The following is a 21217-nucleotide window of genomic DNA, read 5'->3' as shown; positions in this document are numbered from 1 at the left end:
AAAAGCTGACAATCTGGAAAGACGGCTTAAAAAAAGATCATGACTGTGGGACACACTGTTTCACAGCCGTGTTGATCCTGTTCTGACTACCTGTGTAACCCTTTCACCACCAAACCAAAGCCACGCTGATCAGCAGGTACAGTCCTGAACCACATCGAGTGAGGAAAGCATCCTTAAAACACAGGCAGGACTGAATGGACAGTGTGTCCACAGGAAGTGAAGCTCACAGCATCCCTGCTGACGTGTTTTAACACTGTCATCTAAAGGCCACAGCCTCGCCAACGCCTCAGTGTTACAGTGTTTCTGCTCTGCATGGTGAGGAAAAACCATCACAAACTGAGCAGAAGACAACAGCGGGATGAAGTGCATGAATGCACAGTAAAACGTGAGAGACGTGAGAGGCGGTCAAAGCGCAGAAGATCACAGTCAGGAGGCTGCGTTTACTTTAAAAAACGGGGGCTTGTCAGTGTGAGGCCGCTGTTCCTGTTCGTCTTCCTTCCCTTTCTGCACAGAGGTGTGTTAAAGGATGAGTTACGCTGCCCTCTGGTGCCGTTTCATGAGGCCAGACAGACAAAACTACAGGCTTGGATGAGAGTCAGTCGATGGATTAATGAGCCGATTGATTAGCAACAGTTTCTATAATCAGTTCATCATCATTTATCAAACCATCGACTGGATGCAGCTGTGAGGACTTTGCTGCTTTTCTTCCATTTTAGATGAATGCTTTTGGGAAAGTGAACGCATATTATTCAGGCTTTTCTGACATTTTATGGACTAAAAATTAATAATAAATGTTAGTTGCGGTGTTGAGTACCAAACAGTTTACCATGTTGATTAAACTAACTCAAAGCAAGTTTAACACAAAGCCAGGAAACTAGAAACTGCTGCTGCTTTGAACGATCCTTTAATATAAATGATAACAAAGGGCAGAGGATACATTTTATGGAAAAGTTTGACTGGAAACACGAGTCAGGCAGGTTTTTACAAATGCTGGCTCTGGCTCGGAGCAGAAGCCCTCTTTCGACCGTAAAAAGGACGAGTTTCTGGGAGAAATGAGCGAATTGTGCTTCTACAGTTTCAGTGCTGAGATGAAATAAGGCATGTTTCTACACGAGGAGCTGAGGTGAAGTTCAGCACGCGGCTGACTGTGAGAGGAAATCTGCAGGATCTTTTTTATAATGACTCCACATTTTGGACCTTTTTTTTTTGGATTTCTAGCTTTGGAGGCATCTTAAAAACACTGATTTATGTGAATTCTGTTGCAATTCGACTTTAATAATTAAAAAGAAGCAAAACTGGATGGAGTTTGCATAGTAAAATATGCATTAATATACAAAGTCTGTGAGCAATGCCGCATGGTTATAAATCTCAACCGTAAGAGCTGCCCCTCCCTGGCTTTTTCATTTGGTTTTGAGGGTCGTTTGTGTCTTTTCACCTGAGCAACATCCCGTCCGACGTCTCCGCCTCAGCTGTACGTGTGGATGATTCTGTGCCGCTTCAAGTGGTGCATGAGGATGAAGGTTTTCCCGCACAGCGAGCAGCTGTAGGGCCGCTCGCCGCTGTGGGTGCGCTGGTGGACCCTCAGGCTGCTCTGCTGCGTGAACCTCTTCCCGCACTGGCCGCAACCGTACGGCTTCTCGCCCGTGTGCGTCCGGTGGTGGATGCTGAGGTGGGACGAACACTGGAAGTTCTTGCCGCACACCGTGCACCAGAACGCCCGCTTCCTCTTGTGGCTTTGCTGGTGCAGCTTGAACTGGTGCAGGCGGCCGAACGTCTTGCCGCACTGCGAGCAAACGTAGCCCCGCGCCATGCCGGAGAGAGCTTTGTGGGGGGCGGGAGAGGGGAAGCTGTTGGACGTGAAAGCGGACACCGGCCTGTCTCCAGCCGCGGCCTCCCTCTCAGGATGCTCATCAGCCTGCCGCAGATTTGTGACATGCGAGGCGTTTCTCTGCGAGTACATCTGCTCCTTCGGCCTGTCCTGCTGAGCACCCTGAGGTTGAAAGCTGGACGACTGCGGGACGTCCTTCTGATACTCGCTGTTGTAGATCCCGTTGCACGGCCTCTGATTGGACAGCGGCTGGACACTCGCAGACTTGGGGGTGTTGGAAACCACAGGAGCATCAGATTGGTCCGGGAATGTGTTGGAATACTCCTCCACCACGCTAGAAAAGTCAGGAAAACCAGCATCGATGTCATTGCCTTCGATTATGGAAGACCACAGCTGATTCTCGCGTTCATCCATGGAAAAGTCAGCAGGAAGTTGAGCCTGCTTCCCTGCGCTGTGCTGACATCCATCCTGACCGAATCCAGATCGGTCCTCCTCCTTCTCCGTCTTCACCGTGAACTGAAGGCCACTGACGTCTCCTGCGAGATGACCAGAGCTGTACAAGTCACTGAACTCCGAGGCTTTCTGCCTGGCGACCTCTGAGTGACTTAAGTGACGGCTCTCCTCAAGCCGCTGGCTCTCCGGGGCGCTCGCTGGATTAGAGTATTGCAAAGCAGAACCTGCAAAGACGGATGTAAAGACAGTCAGGAGCAGCCATGCGACCATGGGTTGGACTTAATTCCTGCACAAAATCCAGTTCTTTAACTCACCAATGGGCCCAGCGGAGTCGCTGATCCACAGCGTCTCATCTGGACTCTCTTCTTTAATCGTGAATGAAACGGCGGCATCTTCGATCTCCGGAAACTGGATGAAGAGAGGATTTAAAAACAGGAGAGGGCGTCTTCTTATGAAATGATCAATGACTCATCAGTACATTAAACTGCCGATGACGGATTGTTTTTCTCCACTTGGGGGCAGCACCAACTGTAAACAACGCCGACATGCTATTACCTTTCAAAGTCGACTTTCCGAACATGCTGGCAAACTCTCTTATTTACATATTATTAATAAATGAAACAAGCAGCAACATTATCTTTCATTCTGAGTCGTGTTTCTATCCACCTGGCGAATGCTAGTCCAATATTCACTCTCATTTTAGCTCAGTTTTCTCTCCACCAACTCCATCAAAGGAAAGCTTTAGGAGCCAAATTCTCCACCAGCTAACGGCCTTTTTTTTTCATCTGTCAGTTGTGTGGTTCTGCGCAGGAAGTGCACAGCTGGATTTCACCTGTTTTGCTGCAAACTGGAATTGAAACTGATGAGAGTGGATCGAAGACTGAAGTAAATCAGTAAAGCTGCAGCAATAGAAACAAAACATGAGCTGAAAGACGCTAAAAGAGTCCAGAGAGGTGAGAAGAACCACAGAGAGGAGGTGATTCGTCCCTGTAGGTCTGCCATTAGCAGGATGGAAGTCATATCATCCAGGGATAATATAAAAATATCACTTATAGAGCAGCTTTAATTCATTATGAGTGTGTGTCAGTGCTAATTAGACAGATGCTGGACTTCCTGCTCGGCAGCCTCGGGGCAAACATTTGCTGCTGGGCCTCTTGAACACCATTTATACCCTCTGTGAGCATCGTGTTCAGACATCACCACAGTCTAATTCAGGGCTTCTGTGGTGGTCTGCACCCAACATGTGATGTGACATCAACCAAAGTGTGATGAAAATGAAACAGACCTTGATGTCTCCCGTGGGATGTGGACAGTTACTCCTCACATCTGTCCCTCTGTCCATGTAGTTTTCTGGTGCAGAAAAGGAAATAATGCGTTAACAAAAGCTGGACCAAAGTGAAATTCAGCATGTTGAAGGAGGAAATGAGCCCATTCGTACTAATAAGGTGTGATTTAGTGTAAGAATGCACAGCATTCTCACAGCGCTGCCTTAAACTCAGAGTTAATGCAATCACACCTTTGATGCCTCTACATTAATGAACAACACACTAATTTACCAGAGTCGTCAATTAAGAGCACAAATGAAGCAACTGAGCGTCTTACCGAAGCCGCGCTGCAGCTGTGCGTTTTTGTTCTCCATCATCAGTAATTTCCGTTTCAGCATCTCATTCTCGCTTTGCTTTCGGGATATTTCGAGATGCAAAAACGCACATTTGTCATCGACTAGTTTGGATATCTCTGTCACTGCTGCTTTAACCAAAACCTCCATTATTGAGGACAGCTGGGTTTGAAAGGGAATGCACGTCGCCATGTTAAATTCATGCAAAGTAACGTGTGTGGAAAAAGCAGAATAAAAAGGTCCCTGCGCGCACGGATTCTTTTAAAAAATTGCGACAACAACCGACGCACTAGAAAATTTCACATCCCTGTGTGTCCCCAGCTAGCTGCAGCCTTTTCTTCCGTGTAGCGGAGGACTTTACCGTAAGAACGCCAGTGGACGCGCAGCGACATTTCCACCAACAAGGAAGAGACGAACAGGCGCGCGAGACGAAGGCCTTCACCTTTGTCCGTCATCCCTCGCAGGTGTTTCAGGTAAAATTAAAGGTGACTTACCTTTGGAAGTCTATCAGACGACTGTGCAGCCTTAAAAGCGACGCGTTGTTTGACGTTTTGAGTAAAATTAGCTCAGCCATCTTTTCAGGATCTAAACACAAAAATGATGGTCAGTTAAAAACATTTGTTCCTTTTAAAATGCAAAATCACACTTGCAAGTAGGCCAACATTTTCTCAAAGTTTTTAAAAATTAAATTGTAATTAAATTTACACACTGATGCATTCGTCAGTCCTAAAAAGCTGAAAAGGTCAGTTACCCACCTGCAGCCCCTTCTGCAGAACAGGCAGCCTTCATTAACCTTCATCAACCTACACAAGATTGATTAAAAGTATATAAAATACACCCATAAACTACCATTTTAATGGTTTTAGACAACTTGATTCTGAAAGCCTGTGACTTGTGACCCCAGCCTTTTTAAATCTAATTTGGGGGGGGGTCCCCCTCAAGGATCCATACTGGGGCCTCTTCTGTTTAGTGAAGATCAAACAAGTTTACACCTTTTCCAGGAAGCCCTGGAAGAAAAGGAGGCAAGGTGAGAGAAATGACAAAACAGGAAGGATTTCACATTGAACAGTCGTTTATTTACATCCATCAGTAGAAAAATAACCAGAGTGCTCGACTCCACAATTTGAAGAAGTTGAATTTATTTGAAAATACAAAAAGCTTAACAAAGAAATCAGATTTATTTTAATATATCCACCTCTTCAAACGTAAACTTATCTCTTGTATGATGTGATAAACTCCTGCAAAGGTCATGTGATGCCGGTGAACCATGCTACAGATAGATGTCAGGTTACTACTGATCTTGTGTAGTAAAGTACTGGATTGAAGCAGACTGAAAACACTACAAACAAAAGAAGAAAAATCATTACAGGAAGTGGATTTTGACAGTTTTGAGAGGCATTTAACACCGCAGCGGAAGGGTTAGGGACGTCATACCCACATGAAGACTGTAGGCACTCATCACTCTGTACTATGAAGGGTTTTTGTCACCCCGTCGGCTTCCTGAAATCTGAGTTCTCTCAAACTATTTCAATGACGTCTTCAATCCACCCGCCTGCTCCGAACAAAAGCAAACCGCACCAATCAAAACAACGTACTCCAACCAGTTTAATGGCTTATTATAATAGTTTTCCATGTGCAACGCTGAACACTGGCTGGGTAACTTGTTCACTTAATAAATAACAAAAGGTAACAACGACAAAGACGGTTCACTTTTCCAGACTCTTGATGACTCATAGTGACCCTGTGTATCACTGAGGTATTTTAACATTAATGTATTGTAGTTCCTTCCCTTCCCCCAACAAAAGTGGAAGATTTGAAGTCTTGGCCTGACCCAAACGTGGTAGCATTTGCTTTAAATTTGCCTTTTGAAAGACCAAACCAACTGAATAGTGCGCTTGTCAGGACATACTTATGTGCAGCTTTGAAGGCAGCACGTTGAGGGTTCGTTCAGTTCAACTCAAAATGAAGACGCTGAGCATCTGTCTGAGGATTTTTAACAACGGCGTCAAAAGGTAGTACCTTCACTGCATCCTCCTCAGGAGAAAACATGTCCACATCAGAAAAGTGTGTCTTAGCACAGCACAGTCAGCAGTGGTTGAACCTCTTATGACTGATGAAACTGATGATTTTCCAATTTTCTTAATAACAGTTTGACTGAAAAGAGAAGAAAGCCGTCCTCTACCTCCACCTGATAAATCCATGAGCTTTGCACTCTGTAATTTGTTTTATTTCGACCAAATCCAGTCACAAAGTACGTTTACTCACCTGCTGTACTTGAGTACAAATTTGAGGTACTTTTACTTTAAGTTTTTTTCTTTTTACTTCTACTCCACTTCACTTCAGAGATAAGTATTGTACCTTTGACTCCACTGCATTTATCCGACTTAACTTTTGTACCAAAGCCACAGGAAGAGCTTCTGAACTTTTTTGTTATAAATGAAACCGTTTCAATCAGCCGACTGACAGAAAATTAACCGTCATTTGTAATTTTTCATGTACAGACACTTCACACTGCTTCTCTTGTAATAATTTAGCTAATTTCTTATTTAATGCTTTTGAGGTTTCTTATATTAGTTGGACAAAACAACACTGTGCAGGTGTCACTTTGATGATTATACTTACATACTTTGACTTAAATAACATTTTCAATGCAGGACTTTTTTACTTTTTTGGTACTTTTACTGAAATAAAGGATCTGAGTGCTTCATTCATGATGTTTTGCACATATCACAGTGAATCCTGGATGATGACGAACACGTCGATTTGTTTCCAATTAGGAAATTAAAACAAGAACGCAGGAAAAAACCTGATGTTTCAGTAAGTGCAGTGAGAATGAGAAATGCAGCGGCTGCAGCTTCATGTGCACCTTGAAACGGCCGACCCTGTTTGGTTTGTCCTTCATAGATAAAGTCATTGTTAAAACTGCTCTGAAGGTCAAACCTGAGCAGCTTCAAGCAGGCGAACAGCTGTGCTCACTGTGAACGCCAACGACGCTCAATCACTCTTTTGTTCCTCGGCTTCAGCTTCTGGAAGTTTTGATTTTGTCGACCGTGAGAAAAAAAACCCTGTGACGCCGCCTGGTGGAGAATCACGTCCACCATTTTCCTTCTTGTGTCCGTTACAAATGATTTTATTCCACGTGCAGCTTCAGGTGCAGCTCCAGGATGCTCATCTGATTGAACATCTTGCCGCATATCTTGCAGCCGAAGGACTGCTCTGTGATGTTTTTACACTGGTGCCTCTGAAACAAACTGAAACTCTCAAAGCTCTGCCCACAAACTGAGCATATAAAGCAGTTTTGCCTGGTGGCGTCCTCGCCACACTTGTCTTGATGGTCGCCTGAGGCGGTCATATTAAATTCAAACACAGCTCCCTCGTGAGTCCTGTCGCTCACCGCGGCGTACTCGTTCACAGCCACCTCTTGTGTAATATGTTGATCTTGCAGCTCGGGCGCTAGAGCCATGTCGCTTTGCGACGGCATTCCCATCACTGAATACTGATCGTCGCTCATCAGTTCGTCCTTTTCTTTGTGGTCGAGGAAACACAGGTCTTTGATCGGTGAGGTATATCCCTGCTGCTCGCCGGCCGCTCCAGCAGCAGGACTGAGGTGATACTTGACGTCGTGTATGAGCACACAGACGTTCTGCTCGGCGGCGGCGGCGGCGCTCTTCTCCATCCCAGCCGTCCACAGCTGGCTTTGGTCCGGCGCTCCCGTGCCGTCGCCAGCCCCCGCCTGGCCTACAGGCTGAAAATCCTCCACTTTCGGCTCCAGCTTCACCATCACGGTCTGCTGCTCGCCCACCGGCTCGCTGTACGTGGCGCCTGGCAGCGGTTCTTCTAAAGCTGACAGTCCGGTCTTGGGTTCTGCCAGGTTCTTCAGCGGTTCGTTCTCCGGCATTGTAAACATCAGGTGATGTGCCTCCAGCACGTCGGCGTTCTCCCCTTTTCAGAAGAAGAAGGTAACAGAATTAAATGAGCAGCTACCGCTAATGACGAACTCTTCTCGTGCTTCTAATTAATGCAGTGCTTAAAAATGGATCATTCAGCAGGCTGGACTGAAGACTTCGAACCCTCGAAGCTTCATTCATAACTTTGATACTCGAAGTCTGAATCAGCATTTCATAGCTGTGCAGCTTTTTATGTTTTCAGCGTGTCTATTTACTCTGGTTAAACCTGGTTTTTCTGCACGGTTGCAGATAAAGTTCAGGCTACACAATTAGCATTAGCATTAGCATTATACTATTTGTGGAATTGCATTCCAGTGGTGGCTGCATAGGATTGTTTCTGTCTCATGTCATCTGATTTCCAACTACTCCAGTAAGTGTTAAATAATGTCCAAAAGTCAAAATGTGTTGAGAATAATCATCTGCTAAATTCATAACATGTTTCTTTCAAATGAAATATTCTGCTTTCGAAAAACATGTTTTAACAGGGCGGCAATAAGACAAATTATTATTTCATCGTTAGTAAATGAAGTTTTTGTATTTCTGTCATTTACAATTCTACGTTTTATTTATTCTGTTGGTAATTTCGTGTTTTCTCTTGAGGAGCTCCATGTAAAGACATTTAGAAGATATTTCTACCCAGCATTTTGTAAAATCAGCTGTCACCTTTGGACGTAGTCAGTCTTGTTCTTTTTAAGCTGCATTGATGAAAATTCATTGGATCCATCTCCTCAAGTGTGAATGTGTGCTGCTTTACTTGGTTTTCAATGATAATAAAATAAACATTTTGCTTTCTGGACTATGAGTTGGATTTAATATATGGCTACTTGGACTTTAGCAGAATGTTGGGTAGTTTTTTTACTTTTTTCTGACGTGTTATGGATCAAATAATCATGTTCATAATGAGAATCACGGCTCGTCTCTCGTCTCTTACCGTTCCTGTGCGTCCTCATGTGGCCCTTGAGGCTGCTCTTCTGGTTGAAGCACCTGCCGCAGATGTGGCAGCCGTACGGCTTCTCCCCGGTGTGAATTCGCAGGTGTCTTTCGAGGTGGCCGGCGCGCTTGAAGATTTTGCCGCAGTAGGAGCAGACGAAGCATTTCTTTGGTTTGATCACCTGAAAAGACCTGCTGGCTCGCTGCTGGTGGTGATTCAGCGTGGCTCCCGCCATGCCGTGCAAGCCCGCTTCACTCGATATCATGAGCGTGTCTGAGGAGCCGTAAGGTGTTTGGGAGATCATGCTGTTTTTGAGTTCCCCGTACGGTTTCCCCGGGAAGGAGAACGTGCTGCCAGAGGCCTCGACTGGTGGTGGGAGTAACTGAGCGACACCCGGGAAGGACGCCATGCTCTGCGCCGAGCTGCCGAGATACTCTGTGCTGCTGATCTCTGCGTTGTTCTGTCCTTGCAGTCTGGACATCCACTGCTGGCTGTCCCTCTCAAACGTTGTGAAGCTCTCACTCAGGTCGTCTACTCCTTCCACTGGCTGCTCGTTTCCTCCGTGAAACAGCGGTTGTGTGATATTCTCCTCTGCGGGCTCAGATTTGACGTGCACAGGCGTTGGGAGAATGTCTTTACTCTCAGGTAAGCCATCCTCGGCATTCATCTGGCTCCCTTCCTCCGGGCGGTGAGTATCAGGACGTGGATTCACGTCTGCGATCTGCTTCTGATCGCCCACGTGGATCTCAGCTGGTCTGGGCAGAATATCTGTTTGTAGAAAGAATCAGTCATCAGACGAATTTCTACCCACATCTACAGAGAGAAGCCAAAAGCTTTTTACCATTAAACTTTAGAACATATGGTGCCGTCATGTACAAAAACGAAAAACAGAATGCAACCATTTCCAATCAGACCGTGTTCACAGACAACAGATCTACAAAGTGTTCCTGAGCTCATGTAGGGACATCCTTCATCCAATCATGTGTTCACAAAGCGGTGAACCTCGCTCCATCCTCGCATGTGAACGACTGAGCCTTTCCAGGATGCCCCTTTCATACCCAATCACGACACTATCACCTGTTACCAATGAGCCTGTTTACCTGTGGAACGTTCCAAACAGGTGTTTTTGGAGCGTTCCACATCTTTCCCAGTCTGCAGCTGCTCGTGTCCCAACATGTTTGAAACGTGCATCAAATCCAGAATAAGCAGATATTTATAAAAATCAATGAAGCCGATGAGAGAAAACATTAAATATATCGTCTTCTCAGCTGAGTTTATGTCAGAAAGGATTAGCGAGTTATCACACTCTGTTTTATTTATGTTTTACACAGCGGCCAAACTTTTTTGGGATTCAGGGTTTTGGTCAGCCGTCCAAATTAAACATTCTTCACACAAACAACATTCCTCACATCCAACCAATAACTTCTCCGTTGCGTTATAATCATTCCAGTTTATGCATTTATTCCCAAACCAGTCAGTCTGTCTGTTTACATCCCAGTCTTCCCATGACCTTTCACAAACCAATTATAACCTTCTGTCAGATAATCAAAACAGTATACATGCACCATAACACTCCCCTCTTCCTGGTGGCCACCACTGTCTTCGTCACTGACTGTCTCTTCTCCCAGCAACATCATTTACTTGCACAACAATCTTTATCGTCATGGTGGTCTCTGATGGTTTAACCACATATAGATCTGATATGTAAAAACTGTGACGACTCAAAACAGTGTTTTACAGCTCAGATCGACCATCTCGCCTGGAAATAAAGGCCATGAAGATTGAAAATCAGCCTTCAAACTTATTCTAGTCTTGAACTCCAGCAGGACGGTGTTTGTAAAATCTATTGTGATTGGCAAATTAGGCTATTGAAGTTCGTAAAAGTGAGGAAACCAGCAAGATGTGCTGACGGAAAAATCCCGACACTAAACCATCTGAGGGGAAACGTGTGGAAGCGGTCTGGATTCGACAGCCCAGATGGAAAAATTGTGGTTGGCCCTCGTTTGTTTTAGCTTGATATTTGGAAAAAGTGACGACGTTCGAGGCTGCATCCTGTAAAGTCGTGAAGAAAATTCGACGTTTGAGTGAAATGAAACCGAACCTTCTGGAGCAAAAGGAGCAGAGGCGCCATTTCACACAGCAAATGACAGCGACTGTTTATCTAGTGTGACAGTGAGGATGTCGTCCACCAACTCGAGCGAACACAGAAAGAGGCATCAGAATCTGGGTGGCTCACCACCTCCTCTAAACAACTTCCTGGGGAAAACCCGAGCAGAAACCCAATGTGACATCACCCGCCAGTTTGTGGGCCACCATTTTGAAGCCTCTGGTTTGGTATTATGGCCATCGCCATCTTGGCTTATTGGAGCCAGAAGTGACCATATTTGGACAGGGTGGAGCAGGGGAGGATTCGCATTTCTACGCCTCTATTCGATCCTCTGGATCTGACTGAGGACTCGCCGTGGTAGCAGCTTGTCAATCACAAGGTAGCCACTGCAAGGTAGCACGCCCTGCTTTATTGTCTATTTCATTCAAAATGGGGCCATAATTTACAAAATGAACATCATGCTGAAGACGAAGACCTGGAACGAGAGATTGAGGCCATGAACTCATTAAGAAAGTTTTTATTCAGGTAATAAATCGAGTGAGAAGTAGGGTAATTTTCTCATAAGCGTACATACAATCAGACTTCTTTTGCCCCCTGCTGGCCATCAGAAAGAATGCAGGTTTAGGGCACTTCAGCTACCCAGAAGCTCCATCCAACTATTTATACAGTCTATGGGAAAAACCAGAGAAGATCTATTTTGTTGCCTGCCTGCAGCGGGTGGAGGGTGTTTTTGGACAGACGGGTGCACGCGTTAAACACAAATGACCTTTAATGTAGCTCAGCAGTGTGCTAAGATAATAAAGCGCCCGAAGGTGAATTATTTCCCCGCTGCATGACCTGAACGTCAGCATTATTATCATAAACTTAAACTGAAATTAAAGTGAAAATAAGCTCCGAAAACTAAAACTAGCCAAGCTGAAATCTAAAGGTCAAAACTGAACTACAATAAAAAAAAATAATGCAAAATTCAGTGAGACATGAACTGAGATCTGACCCCAGGGATCAAAATCCAGCGAGTGTGGCCCTGAGAAGCTGCTGGGACGTGAAAGGCCGGTCGTCTTATAAGGCAGCCAGGCGAACGCAGCTGTCAGCGGGGCACTTTTAAGTCACCATCCCCCATTTACTGTCGTCTCGCCGAAACCGCATGCTGTAGTTTTCCTCTCCTTACTGTGACACCAAGGAATGTCACAGCCTGAGATTTCATCTGTGAACTGAACCGGGACTCCAGGACGGAGGACTAAAATAACATGGAGAAAGAGCAACTAGCTACCGATGCGTCAGGGAGGCGTGGAGGACCCTCAAATTAAGAGACAAATTTATCGCTTCACATGCAGTAATTTAAAGGTCATTCAAGGTCGCAGGGACGTCATTAAATTATATGAGCTGGAATCACAGAAATAGAAGAAGTGCATGATGGCAGAGAGTCAGTGACCCCACGCATCTGGGGTTTGATCCCCCATGACCCTGTGAGCCTGACCCTAATCCTGCCGTCCTGAAGAGTCCTTGAACAAGACCCCAATCTCCAGCAGCTCCGCAGCTTAAGGTCCTGACCATCTGACCACATTTATTCTCAGACACCCATCAACAGAGTATTTGTGCACGGACGCTTTTAGGGCGACAGCCTCCTTTGTTCGTTTCTAACTGGCGCGTAAACTGTCCTCGTAGGACAAAGTGCTTTGCTGAGAGCAACTCTGCAGGTAGTTTCTGACAAAGATCTTCGCTTCTTGATTTCTATCTGTCTTAAGCATCTTTAGACAATGAAGTATCGTACTTACATCTCCTGTGAATCTTCATGTGCTCCTTCAGGCTGCATTTCTGATTGAACCGTCTGCCACATATCTCGCAGCGATACGGTTTCTCGCCGGTATGAATCCTTTTATGCCTCTCGAGGTGCCCGGCGCGCTCGAAGTATTTACCGCAGTACGGACAGATGAAGCCTTTCTTAAACATGAGCCTCTTGGCCGTTCTCCTCCGTACCGTGTTGTAGGAGTTACGATACTGACCGTAACCCAGCAGCCCGCGGCTGGACGGGCTCTGCTGAAACCCAGCGGGGCTGCCGCAGGGCGCCGCCAGTCCGGAGTCCAGAGACGTTTCAGGGAGACACAACAAGGAGTTCTGCCCTAAATTTAAGTAATCGGAGCTGCTGCGTCCTGTCTGAGCTTGCGTGGTCGGCCTCCACGGCGCAGTGTCTCTGTCGTACAAGGCCGGCTGGTCAGGTCGTCCTCTGACCTCTTCGCTGCCGTCTTCCACAGGTTCGCATTTCACCTGCACCTCAGGTATGGACAGGCTGTCCTTTTCAGCGTGCACCTTCTCAAGCAAGGTCCTCTCATCGCCAGCGTCACCCTGCCTATCTGTGGAAAGAGTGACAGAGTCAGAGAGCAGCGCTTTGAGTCGCTTCAGTCACTTTTCATTTGCTTCTAAAATTCAAGGATTTGCCGCTTTTCTTCGTCATTGTGGAGATTAAATGAAGAGTTTTGGGTTTTGAACTGTTTGTTGAACATTTTTGAATTTTTTTTTTCCTTTTTATAGACTAAATGATTCATTATGAAAATACTCAGCAGATTAATCGATTGATGTGTGACCACCTTTTAAGATGCTGCGTTGAACTTGTTAGCAAACAGTTGCTTATTTACTCATCCAGCAGTTACAGAGCAACATTATCCTTCACTCCTAAGACGGCGCTTGTGTCCACCCGGCAAACATAAGTCCTATATTAACTCTTTTAGCTGTTTTTGGTCTCCACCAACTCCTGAGGACAATATCTGGCTCTTTAGCAGTACTAACCTGCTAACTGTGTCTGTGCTTTGGTGCTGATAGTTAAGTAGTGTTTATTGGATTTTTAGTGCTTTTCCAAAGAAAACAACATTATGTGAGTGATGATTGAACTAAAACAGTAAATTTAGGGACCAGACAGCGAAGCTACGAGCTAAAACTCACTAAAAAGCCCTGTAAAGCCAAGCAGAGCGGCACATTCATGTGATTGTTATCTGTGGGTTCATCAGATTGTTATTGTAAAAAATGAGTTTGTTGACAGACAGTTTTGGTAATCCTATTAGACGGATTTAAAGGTCCAACAGACAATATAAATCTACCATCATGCACCACAGATACATCCCTGATGGCTCTATCGTTATTTGTCCCTAACAGTGATGTTCAGTGCAGACAGCTGATACAGCACTGCTGGCATCAATGTGCGAGTCAAGCCCCCTGCAGACGGGCAGAGCTTTGCAGAGGTGCTGAGGTGAACAGGGCGGTGAAGCACCACTCCTCAAAGGCAAACACAAGGTCAGAGTGCCGAGAAAACACAGATCTGTGCATTTCCATCCCCGTGCCCCTCTGTGCCCTGGCGTCCTCCATCAGTGTGATGGTGAGCAGCTGTGTGCGCTGTGACAGCGCATCGGTCAGATCTGCTCGCGGGCTGTTCGGGTCTGTGTCAGCTCTCACCGTCTCTGCCGCGGGGGTCGGGTCTCTGGGTCAGCCTCCCCTGCGCCGATCTCAGCTCGTTGTGCAGAACCTCGATGTTGTTCTTCAGCTTCTTGATCTCGTTTTCACGCTGACACATCTCCAGCCGCAGCACCACCACGCCATCCTCCACAACTTTGGCGATTTCTGCCACGGCTGCTTTGGACAAGGCGTCGATGACAGAGGCGATCTGAGCCCGCAGAGAAACGCTGCTCAACATCGTGAAACACACCGCAGCGATTTCTGCCTGGCGTGCTCTTTACGTGTACCGCTCCAAACTAGCAGCAGCTAAACGGCACAAAGAAAAAAGAAGACGAAGAAGAACGCAGCGTTTCAATTTACGGAAGTGATGACACAAGTACCGTAAAGACGCGGAGGAAGGCGCAACGCATATTACCGGAGCGTTTCCGAGGTTGAGCTCATTCCTCTAAATTTAACTGACAAACATTTAAAAAAAAAAAAAAAACTACATACAAGTAAAAACATGCAGGAGACCATCCGAGCAGCATCAGTTCACGTAATCTTAAAGTACTTTTACACCTCAACCAACCTCTTTGCAAACTGTATGAAAAGTCCTGAAACACAATGAATGAAACTTGAAAACCATCCACTTACCGTTTTTTGGCCTTTCTCCTCCAACAAAATGTCATTCAATTCACGCAATCATGTTCATTAACTCACAAGTTAGTAAGTTCGTTATAGAAGCAACAGAAGGAAAAGTAAGGAAAAAGTCAGTAAAAATTATACATAGGACTTGTTATATCATTAAATCAGAGTTGGAAAAAATACTGACATCTATACTTACATTTAAGTCTTTTTACTCTCTTTCTCTCTCTCTCTCTCTCTCTACATATATGTGTACACTCATGGAAAAACCTTAATGTCTACAGACACATTTAACAAAATGCAAACATGAAAACTTTATGTAATCAAGATGTGAAAATTATAAAAAGTAATTTTAGATGAAATACACACTCTGCTGTTGCCTGGTCAACATGGTTTTTCCTCCTTTGTTCTTAAAAAAAAAAAAAAAAAAAAATCCTGCCCACCGAAGCCTGTCAGGAGCATGATACACCAGCAGGTGGTGATACAAGCCCAACCCTACAGCCATGTTGGCCAATCAGAAGCCAGGAAAAAGCTTAAGCCATGACTTTGCTCTCTGAAATTGCATGAAACTAACTGGAATCATCCGTTTGTGTTTAGGTCAACAGCTGGTCGACATGTCGACATGAGAGGAAAGAAATCTGTCATGGTTTAATTATTTGTGCCTTTGTGACCCATTTTCCCTTCACAGATTGTTCATGTGAATTATTCTGGAGCTCTGAAGAGATTAAAGATCATTAGAAAATGATTCCCTTTGTGTCATATTGTATTTTGGGTTTTTTTTTTTTTTCATATTAATCATTAAGTGATGCCTTGTAAAGGTCCTTTCTGGCTGATTGGGAATTAATCTATTAGACCACTGTGGGTAATCTTTCAAATCAATGAGCAGTCCTGCTTTATGGCACTACTGGATTTCTACTAACTTTGCGATCAATGTGACGATACCTTTACTTGTCAGGTGTTTCATTGGCTGCATTAGCCAAGAAGAGACCCTCTTGTGTACTGATGTCGCAACCCAGCTCGACAAAGGGAGAACACGCAAGAGCTGTAACTGAAAATATGTTTATTTTACATCATTATAAAGGTTATTTAAGACAAAAAAAATACAACCAAACCAAACAGGGGAGAGCGAGTGCTGCTGGGTGGAGGAGAGGCTTTAAACCCGACGGAGCAGAAGCCATGAATTAACAATCAGAGCAGGTAAGTGACAGCTGGACACCTGGTTTGGCTTCAAATCCACAGACACAGAGAAACAATAATCCTGGGACACAACACCCCGGCCCAGCAGCCCGGGATGCTTAAAGGGCAACCGAGTCGTCCCAAGACTCAGAACACTGCAGCACAGCAGCGAGACCAGAGGAAGGCATTAGCATTGTATGTTTAAGATGATAAATCCACAAGACAAAAACATGAAAGCATGGACCAGACATGAATAACAGCCTAATCCAAGACGGCCACAACAAGGCCCGAGCTCCTGACTAACTCCTTCACTGTCTGACTGGTCTGAACATTAGTCTTCATGCAGATACTTGTGGTGGGTAATTACGCACCTAATTACATGCACCAGTGCTTAAATGACCACACACAGGTTTGACACTTGCTGCTTTCTTCAAAACATCCACAACAAGCAGACAGAAGTCAAACAGCTGAACGACAGAACAGAAAACTGCACAGTTCTTACCCACGATGCTAAATCCTGAAGGCACTTCAATCTGCACTGCTACAAAGCACCGAAACTCATTTAACCATTCACAAACCACAAAGACCAAACTGGTCACCAGAAGACCAATGGACAGTTCTTCATTTGTCCCACCAGAGCTGGATTTAATCTTTATCACACAGGTTTGTGTCAAAGAAGGCTGCAGCTGCACTTCTGCACCTGTTCCACACAGACGAGGGGATTTTTTAAAACAATGCCTTCTTCTATGTGTTTTGGCCTTTTGTCCACACACAAACTCAGTTTTAGGGCACTGAAAACGGAGCTTTTGGAAAACCCCCTCCAGGCTGAAGATGTACAGAAACTGTTTGCAGTGTTGACGTGTTGATCAGGAAAACTGAACTTCTGGTTTGTGACACATCGTCTCCTTTGTCTCACACGGCAAAGGCCGGTCAAGTCTTCACCACAGAAGGATCGAACCTCCAGTTGCATGCAGCCTACCGATAGCAGCTTTTTTTCAGGCTTCTGATTGGCCGACGTGGCTTTAGAGTTATAACACCACCTGTTGGTTTGGCACGCTATGACTGCCTCCATTGTGTGTTTGCATATGAAGCTTTTTTTTTTTTAAACAGTGCAGGCGAGGAAAAACCCCTTTTATAAAAATACCCGTGTACCTGAGAACTGGGCATTCAGAGGTGGTTTTTCCTCCTTCATCAAAAATAATCCCATCCACACAAGCTGTGATTTAAAACAACAGCTCCATTCACATGAACACACAAAGGTCCAAAACTGCGTTTGTGTGTGGACGAGAGGCCAAAATGCAAAAAAAAAGCAACGTTTTCAGGAGTGTGTGTAGACTGGGCTTCAGTTCACCTGCAACACAACACAACCGGCAGCCAGAAAACATTTTCCTGGGTTAATACAGTCACTGCACCATGCACAGTGATAAATCCAACACCGCGTACTGGAACAAAGAGATGCATTGACAGTCCTGACTGAGAGGAAAATAAACAGACCACTCCGACAATGAGTCCAACTTATGCAGTACACTGGTCGGAGCTATCAATAAACACAACAATCCCGTTCTCCCTCACCTGCACTGCCAGCATCCCGACTCGTTAAATTAAAGTACAATGGTGAGATGAATAAGCGCTTGTGCAAATTTTCAGAATTAGTGTCACTGAGCGCCTCGGGGTCTGAGCGCTATCTCCCCTTCAGGTGAATCTCTTGGTGCATTTTGAGGTTCCCCAGCACAGTGAAGCTTTTACCACACTGCCCACAGCTGTACGGCTTCAGCCCGCTGTGGAACCGCTCGTGCCTCAGGCAGTTGTCCTGCCTCGAGAACATCTTGCCGCAGATTTTGCAACTAAATGGCCTCTCGCCCGTGTGCACGCTTTGGTGCGTCTTCAGCCGGGTCTTCTGGGTGAAAGACTTCCCGCATTCGAGGCACCGGAAAGGTTTGAAGAGCTGGTGTGTGGCCTTGTGCTCGTCCAGCTGAGACAGGCGGGGGAAGCCCCTGTTACAGACCGAGCAGATGAACAGTTTCTGATTTGTCCTCCAAACGTTCATCAGCCTTTTTGCTCTCAGGTTGTTTCTGCTGAGGATGTGATCTTGGGAGTTTGGTCCTAACGGTTCTGCTGCAGACCTCTGTGCATGCGGCTGGGCTAGTGACGGCCCGGCCTGTCGCAAAGCCGACTGCAAGCACTCGTCCGGGTGGACTGCGACGTGTGAAGCTTGTCTGAACTGTTCATCGTGAACAGACTCTGAGGACGCACCGCCCATGCACATCGGTCGAACCTCTACCTCTATTTTTATTGGCACATTTAAGGGATCACCTGCAATCTTCTCTGCGTCACTTGATAACGAGTTGAAGGAACTTTCTGTATTTCTATGAGCAGCGTATTGTTCAGCGTGAGGAGAGAAAATCTGCATTGCAACAGAGCTTTTCTCAAACATGATGCAAGCAGGTGGAGGCCAGATCGGGTCGCCTCGCTCCGCCGCCTCAAAGCAAACGTCCACTGCTGCTGCTGCTGTGCTGTCCGTTGTTTCCTGGGCAGTAAATTCATCTGCCGGCTCGTGTTTCAGTGCTGGCCTCACGTCTCGGCTCTCCTCTGATCCATGCTGCGGCGAATCTGCAGTCTTTGGCTCCAGATACGCGGCGCATGTTTCCTGATCCTCTGTTTTGTCTGCAAGAGACAAAAAGAAAATTGAAGGTGCACACACACGTCAGCAAAGCAAGAACACAGGAGATGCAAAAAAGTTTTCACGCTCGGTTGCAAAATGGAACTGAGTGCAAGGGAAAGAGATTCATCGCTTCACTAACAAAAAGTCATATTTCATCATGTGTTCCACTGTTTGAGGTTTGACTGGTGACACTACATTTGCATGGAAAGTTGGCTCGTCGCTCATTAGAACAGTACAACCCCATGGCTATTTATTTAACGTCTTTACTGGAAGGTCCATGTCTAAAAGAACATGACAAAAGTTGATCTGAACGCTCGTTTAAAATCTGATGGTTAGTGATTTGTCACATCGCAACTAGTCTGGAAATCAATTCTGGTCCAAAATTCAACTTAAACAAGCGTGATGTGGAAACTCGAAGCCACGTTTTAAGGATTCTATTGTGGTAAAACCGTATCAGACACAAATTATTATTCAAAGTTTATTTATATTTCAAACCATTTCCAGAGGAGATCTTTAAAATCAAGAGCTGAGGTGATTCAGGCTGTTATCAAGTGTGTTTTTTCTTTCTTTCTTGTGCATCTTTAGATCTGACACAATTAGTGAAATACTTATCAGAGTAAAACAAACTATTTTGATAATTCCCAAAATACCAGATCTCTTCAACCACAAAAATCTGCTGCTTTTCTTGATTTTATGTGATGGTGAATTGCATACAAAGCAAAAAATTTGAGGATGTCATCTTGGACTTTAGACCATTTTTCACAATTTTGTAACTTTTTATTCATCAGACAGATGCCGCTTTAATGATCTAAGTTAGTCAAACAATTTTCTGGCTACTAGTTCCACATTTCATGGTTTCTTGTGTTTCTCCACATCATTATTCCAGCTCTAATAGTTTGTTCAGTTTTTTATGGATTAAAAGAATCCATTTAACAGGAAACCATGAAAGGATCTTTAGTTGTATTCTACCGAGCAGTGGAAAAGTTTGAGTATGAGAAAACAAATCCTGAATTTCTGAGTTTTTGAGTGACGTTTGGTGTGACGGTTCTCAACAGGCAGATGTGGGAGGGTAGATAGACGGAGACTCCCAACTGAGTTCGCTCACGGACGCGTAGCCCCAGGTGGTTTAGACGATCTATCCCGCCGGATCATTTGTTGATATTATTGTTACCAGTGACGATCTATCCCGCCGGATCATTTGTTGATATTATTGTTACCAGTGATGGGCAAAGATACAGATAAAAGTATTTCAAAACACTAATGCAAAATACCCAGCACTGTAACTGTTAGAAATAGATACAGTTACTGCTGTGCATCTTGTAGCCTTATTTTCTAACCGTTTCATAATTACTTTACCATAATTTCTAGCTGTTTCATAAATGCACAGTTAATGTTGTGCACTTATAGGCTGTTTTAATGCTGGGTACTTCGCATTGTATTTGGGAATACTTTTAGATGTATCTTTGCCCATCCCTGATTACTAGGCCTACAACAACAACAACAACTACTACTACTACTACTACAACTACTACCACAGATACTGAACGAAGGATACAGTACATCGTACTACCAAACCAGAGGCATGGCGAACTCAAGAGTATCTGTGATGTGACGTTAACTGACCGGAAACGGAAAGAGGATTTATCCACCACTTGTTAAAACGTAACGACAAAGTCAATTCATAGGCTAATGGTCATACTGTAGGTGTATTTGAAACAATATGTCACTAATTATATGTCAAATACACTTGTACGTAACAAAAAACTAACATAAAAAAAGATAACTAGCTCCGTTATATGTCGGTGGGCTCGATAGTCTGGCTAGCGGGAGAGTGCCGACCGGGGATAGTCCCGCGTTGGGGTAGACAATCAGGGAATCTGTGGGAGCTACCTCACCCCGGTGGGGGACCTGATTCCCGGCTGCTGTTTGCTCCTGTGTGGCCTCCGTAGCTCGGCTCGTGGCCGCTTCCTGAGCTTTGCAGAGTTCAGCTTCCATCAGCTTCAAACCTGTTTTGAGCTCCTGAATCTCACTGTCCCTCCGACACATCTCCAGGCGAAGAACCACAGTCCCGTCCTCCACCAGCTTCGTGATTTCGGCGACCGCAGCCTTCGCTAACACGTCCATGATGGCGGCGACCTGCGTACCGAAGGAGGAGGAGAAAGACATCCTGCCGAGGGAGAATAAAAACTCACTACAAACGAATTTCAAGCTTTAACAAACAGCTGGGGCTTCTGTGGTGAGGCGAAACATCTCCTGAGCAGTTTTGTTTTGATCCACTTCCGGGGTGGTTAGAGGGCGGATGTGACGTAATGGGTACTAACGTAACTGTTCTAGTAAACGTGAATCACAAATCTGTCGCTCTATCGGTCCGATTTTAGTCGTTAACAAGAAAATATCTACCGACAAACAGTCTTAAATATTCCACAC

The 21217-nt window shown here is 45.2% G+C and overlaps 1 protein-coding gene across 1 annotated transcript; it reads right to left on the bottom strand.

The window, feature by feature from the left end:
• Positions 1–888: 888 nt before the first annotated feature.
• On the bottom strand, positions 889–21032 carry LOC143329272 (uncharacterized). The gene is made up of 11 exons (XM_076745097.1): positions 20686–21032; positions 17811–18792; positions 15901–15951; positions 14329–14603; positions 12660–13235; positions 8778–9545; positions 7033–7841; positions 3884–4157; positions 3567–3631; positions 2596–2689; positions 889–2505 (listed from the first exon to the last, which is right to left on the bottom strand). The coding sequence occupies exons 1-11, from the start codon at positions 20954–20956 to the stop codon at positions 1466–1468; spliced, it is 5205 nt and encodes a 1734-aa protein (XP_076601212.1). The 5' UTR covers positions 20957–21032; the 3' UTR covers positions 889–1465.
• Positions 21033–21217: the final 185 nt, after the last annotated feature.

The sequence above is a fragment of the Chaetodon auriga genome, chromosome 12 (assembly GCF_051107435.1).
Source record: "Chaetodon auriga isolate fChaAug3 chromosome 12, fChaAug3.hap1, whole genome shotgun sequence".
Taxonomy (NCBI): domain Eukaryota; kingdom Metazoa; phylum Chordata; class Actinopteri; order Chaetodontiformes; family Chaetodontidae; genus Chaetodon; species Chaetodon auriga.
The sequence above is the reverse complement of the archived record's forward strand: the minus strand, read 5'-3'. Positions and strand labels throughout refer to the sequence as shown.

Coding starts and splice junctions, on each gene's coding strand:
- LOC143329272 (XM_076745097.1), bottom strand. CDS start 20,956: ATGTCTTTCTCCTCCTCCTTCGGTACGCAGGTCGCCGCCATCATGGAC. Junction 3,632..3,883: donor ACAGCTGCAGCGCGGCTTCG/GTAAGACGCTCA, acceptor TTTCTGCACCAG/AAAACTACATGGACAGAGGG. Junction 2,506..2,595: donor CGACTCCGCTGGGCCCATTG/GTGAGTTAAAGA, acceptor CCGTCTTTGCAG/GTTCTGCTTTGCAATACTCT.